The sequence below is a fragment of the Alexandromys fortis genome, unplaced genomic scaffold (genome assembly GCF_014885135.2).
Source record: "Alexandromys fortis isolate MF-2015 unplaced genomic scaffold, M_Fortis_MF-2015_v1.1 scaffold_77, whole genome shotgun sequence".
In the NCBI taxonomy this organism is placed as follows: domain Eukaryota; kingdom Metazoa; phylum Chordata; class Mammalia; order Rodentia; family Cricetidae; genus Alexandromys; species Alexandromys fortis.
In genome coordinates this window covers 6,415,480-6,420,911 of record NW_026067967.1, presented here as the reverse complement: position 1 = coordinate 6,420,911, position 5,432 = coordinate 6,415,480, and the positions used below count along the sequence as shown (strand labels likewise).

The window sequence follows — 5,432 nt, the reverse complement described above, 5'->3', positions numbered from 1 at the left end:
TTTATTTACTTTATTTTATGTACACTGGTGTGAAGGTGTCAGATCCCCTGGAACTGGATGATCCCCTGGAACTGGATCTTCAGACAGTTGTGAGCTGCCATGTGGGTGCTGGGAACCGAACCCAGGTCCTCTGGAAGAACAGTCAGTGCTCTTAACTACTGAGCCATCTCTCCAGCCCCTTCTTTTTTTTTTAATATTTATTTATTCATTATGTATACAATATTCTGTCTGTGTGTATACCTGCAGGCCAGAAGAGGGCACCAGATCTCATTACAGATGGTTGTGATCCACCATGTGGTTGCTGGGAATTGAACTCAGGACCTTTGGAAGAGCAGGCAGTGCTCTTAACCTCTGAGCCATCTCTCCAGCCCCCTCTACGTTTTTTCCTTTTGAGATAAGGCCCTGGGCTCACTGATCTGGGGAGAAGGACTGGTCAGCAGACTTGTGGGATCTGCCTCTGTTCCCCCAGTTCTTATGTGGAGGCTGAAAACCCACACCCAGGTCCCCATGCTTAGACAGTAAGCACCGAGTCCACTATTGACAATGTCTTATTGTCGAAGGTCACGAATAGAGAGGAATGCAGGGTCTGCTGGTAAGGCCAGGGGTATATTATATGTGAGGCGCTGCGCTGGGCTCCAATCTGATCACTAAGGTTCATCTGTAGCCTGTGGTGCTACTGGGAGTCAGGAGAATTCTTCAGGAGACAATGTGGAAAGTGAGATTTTTTTTTTTTAAAATGAAACTGGAACTCATGAGAAAATGGCTTACCTGGCAAGTGAGGCACAGTTTACTTACTGGGGTGCTTTATCCTTTTATCCATTATTACTGAACCCCTACCCCTACCTCAGGAGACTTTTGCCAAACAAGTACCTTTGCTCAATGCCAACGCTGACTCTCTCTGGGGCATTATATACCAATATTTACTTTGGTGTTTTGGTGGTGAAGCGTGAACTCAGGGCTTCTCATATGCTATACACACATTATACTACTGCGACACACCCTGACTCCAACACATCCGCATTTGGAACTGACTGACAGTGTTACTTTTAGTTTTGCATTTTAAACAACACCTAATTTTCTTACTGCTAGGGCTGGGATCTTGAGTGATCTTAAAGACCCACATATTAAAGGTCTAGTCAGCAGCCTGTGGTGTTAGTGGGCGCTAAGGTCATCAGGAGGTGAAGACAAGGAGAAACTTAGGTCACTGGAGGCTTATCTTAAAGGGGGGAACAGGGACTCCGGGTCTGCTTTCTGCTGTCAAAATATGAACAAATCTTCTACTTATTACCTTAAAGTCTGCTCAACCACGTGTTCTTGCCAATATACACAGTGCCCACACAGGTTAAAAGAAACAGGGCCAAATGTGTATTGGCTAAAATCTATGACTCATAAGCCAAAATAAGCCTTCCCCTTATTAAACTGATTATCTAAGTAAGGTCTTTTGTCATAGCAAGAGGATGCTGATCAAGTTATAAAAATCATAGCTGCATTTACCTAGTGTTATGGTTACGACAGCCATGGTTTGAACTCTTGCTGCCCAAGGGCAGCCCTAGGGCCGGGTCTTTGAAGAGTCTACCCACCCCTGGTTCTGATGCTACTCTGCCTACTTCCTGGTTCTCTGCCAAGTGCACAGCTGCTGCCTCACAGGCCTGCCGCCATGTGTTCTCCAACAAGGAGGACTGAAATTCCTCTGAAATTGTGAGCCATAAACAAACACACACACACCAAACTCCTTCTTTCCCTCTGTCGAGTCAATCAACTGAGCTTCACACCTCGCTAGGAGATCATGCTGCGCCCCAACATCGAACAACTTTTACATTCCCTTATCCTTTTTCAAACTTCCTATTTTCATCTATCTTTCATCATAACTCTTTCCAAAAGCAAGAATTTGAAATCTTATAGAGAAAATATTTTTGGAAAGCTAATCAGTCAATATCACTTAATAATGCATGGCTTGCAGAGTTCTAAAAATCAGTAATTAGTGTTCACAACTAAATACAAATGATAAAATCAGGAACTAAAAGAAACCAATTTGAAGGTGTCAGGAACAAACTAATGGATTTCTGAGAAAAGCTACCCATTATCTTAACAACTTATATTTTCAAAAACAGTAAAACTTGGGAACCTTCCAACGTAGGGCTTCTGAACTGCGCCGCTACTGAAGTTTGCATAATTTTTGTTGCAGGGAATCTGGCATCTACCAGATGCCAGCAGCACCCCTCCTCCTCCAATTATAATTTCACCAACCAACGGCAGCACATAAAACTCTCCCCACCCGCCTGCTGAGAACCACTACTATAACAAAATAAAAGCGGTTCTGGGCCTAGAGAGATAGCTCAGTCGTTAAGGGCCTTGTTGCCTGTGTTGGTTTGAATGAGAATGGCCCCATAAGCTCATCTGTTTAAACACTTGGTCCTCACGTGGAGGAAAGAAATAGCTGGGAAGGACTAGGAGGTGTGGCCTTATTGGAGGAGGTGTGTCTTTGGTGACAGGCTCTAAGGTTTCAAAACCCCCTGCCATTTCCAGCAACCACATGGTGGCTCATACCACGTATAATGAGATCTGATGCCCTCGAGGAAGAGACCTGGTCAGTTGTCTCCATCAACTTAGACCATGAACCCCAACATGGGCGAGTTCAACAGCACCACCACACACAGGCTGCCCATGCAAGCTTCAGCACTGTCAGGACACAAACGCATTTCCATTCATTCTCTGCTTCTACTTGTGGTTTGGGATGTGAGCTCTCGGCTGCTCCTGCTGCCGTGCCTTTGCTCCACTATCATAGACTCTAGCTCTCTGGCTTTAAGCCCAATTAAACAGTTTTTTTTTCTTCTTTAGTTGCTAGTCATGGGTTTTGGCACAGCAACAGAAAAGTAGCCAATACACTGTTCTAGAAGGTCAGTTCCCGAAATGCATATTGTTTAGCTTAAAAGCTTCCGGTAACTCCAGCTCCAAGGAATCCAATACCCTCTTCTGGTCTCTGCTGGTACCCACACACATGTAGCACACATTCACTAGGACAAACACATAGTCTGTGACTCCAGTTCCAGGGTATCTTACACCCTCTTCTGGTCTCTGCTGGCACCCACACACATGTAGCACACATTCACATAGACAAACACATAGTCTGTGACTCCAGTTCTAGGGTGTCTTACACCCTCTTCTGGTCTCTGCTGGCACCCACACACATGTAGCACACATTCACATAGACAAACACATAGTCTGTGACTCCAGTTCTAGGGTACCTTACACCCGCTTCTGGTCTCTGCTGGTACCCACATACATGTAACATACATTCTGTTGCGGGAGGACTGTGATACCAGCCCATTGGGGCGTGGTCTCTCTCCCTTTAAAAAAGCGGCTATTTCCTCTGCTCGCGCTCTTCACTTCCTGCTCCGCCGGAGACTAGACTCCCTTCCTGGTTGTGCAGATGGCTGTTGTCTGGGACGGTGATCTATAAGTTTTCCCCTTTAAATAAATAACACCCTATTAATCATAACTCCAAACTGGTGTGGCCTTGTTCGTGACTTACGCCTTCAACATTCACATAGACAAACACATAGTCTGTGACTCCAGTTCTAGGGTACCTTACACCCGCTTCTGGTCTCTGCTGGTATCAGTCACACACACAGCACACAGATATAAATGCAGGCAATAACCTCCACCTGCATATTCATCTTTAAAATAAATGAATAAAACAATTCTATCTTAACTTTCTGGATAGACAAAATTACAGGTTCATATCTCTGAAGTACGTTTAGAAGGAGAAGGAGTAAGAAGTTAAAACAAAAAAGTAAAAACATTCATATTAACTGAAGAATTCTAAGGGCAAATACAGAGAAAATAAAAGGCAGATATACACACGAAACCAATACCCATTAAAACAATACAAGTGGTCAAATTACTTTAGGGTGATTAATTTTGTTTAACATAATATTACCCAATGTAAGTCAATGGATTAACTTTTACATCATCATTAAAGGTTGCTTTTCAAACTGGTAAGGCGGCACACCCCTAACGTGTCAGTATCTGGAAGGCTACAGGAGTTCAGGGCTAACCTGAACAACCTGCAAGATGTCATCTCAGAACGAACAAACATACCCCTTAAAATACACTTTGCTATCAGAGGAAGCACTGGGTTAAGTTCTATCATACATACCTCCAAATCTTGTATTCACCATAACATACAAGTGTTCTCGAGGGTAAGCATTCGGGTCCCTGGAGACCGCATGTAAACTAATGGTGGGGTATTCCAGTGAGAATCCTAGTCCAGAACCATCTAACCAAGACAGGCGGCTGAAAAACAGGGTTTAGGCAGATTAGTTTTAAAAACTGAATCCTAACTTAATATCCCTAAACTTATAAAGGTTCAACCTACATACTTTTATGCATAGAAAGCAATACAAGTTTGTTGACAATATTAGAAATATTCCTTAAAATAAAACTAAACAATAAGAAGAGAGAAAGAAAAATTAGTTACGAGAACTAAATTTTCTTTCACGTTTTCTTTTCCTCTAGCTATAAATTCAAAAAGATTTGAGAGGTGATTTTTTCAAGTCATCTCTGTTTATTTTTCCTCTATGTGTACATGCATGTGGATACTGGTGGAGGCCGGGAGAGCGTCAGGACCCCTGAAGCTGGAGTGGGGGCGGGGAGGCTGTGAACCCTCCAGGTGGGTGTTGGTAATCCAGCTCAGGTCCCTGAGAGAGCAGCGTGTGCTCCTAACAGCTCTCGGCCCTTACCCGAGTCTCTTTTGTGCTATTCTTGCTTAGAATGTCTCCAGCTACCCTCTTTGCTGTGCAGATCTCTCTACCTAGTCAAGCCCCAAATAGATCCACGAGACCTCCTTTCTACAAGGACCTCGCCTGTTCCTACTCATCTTGTGCTTGGGAACGCAGAAGCACTAGTATGCTAACGAATCATGTTTGTAGTCTGTTATTTCCATCGCTTTATTTAACATGCTTCAAAACTGTTAACACAGCCCTCCATAGGCGGGCATGCACAGGAACTGGGGATGGATGATGGACACACAAAACAGACATGATTACAATCACAACTTAATTACTACCTTAGTAGACAAGGTAAAAGTTCCCATGTATTACCAGCTTAATGAAAAAGCTAGGGGGCTGGAGACACCGCTCAGTGGGTGAAGAGCACTTCCAGAAGACCCAGGTTCGATTCCGAGCTCACAATGATCTGTAATCCAGCTGCAGACCTGACACTCTCCTGGCCTCTGTGTGCACCAGGGATACAAGTGACACACAGACAAACATGCAGGCAAGATACCATGAAAATAGGCCGGGCGGTGGTGGCGCACGCCTTTAGTCCCAGCACTTGGGAGGCAGAGGCAGACGGATCTCTGTGAGTTCGAGACCAGCCTGGTCTACAGAGCTAGTTCCAGGACAGGCTCCAAAGCCACAGAGAAACCCTGT

At 44.3% G+C, this 5,432-nt stretch overlaps 1 protein-coding gene across 2 annotated transcripts in view; it reads right to left on the bottom strand.

The window, feature by feature from the left end:
• Clns1a (chloride nucleotide-sensitive channel 1A) overlaps positions 1-5,432 on the bottom strand; it is a 29,298-nt gene that overhangs the window by 17,808 nt on the left and 6,058 nt on the right. For both annotated transcript variants that reach the window (XM_050154403.1, XM_050154401.1), the window contains exon 2: positions 4,160-4,296. In XM_050154403.1, the coding sequence (XP_050010360.1) occupies positions 4,160-4,296 (137 nt within the window). The remainder of the gene's footprint in view (positions 1-4,159; positions 4,297-5,432) is intronic.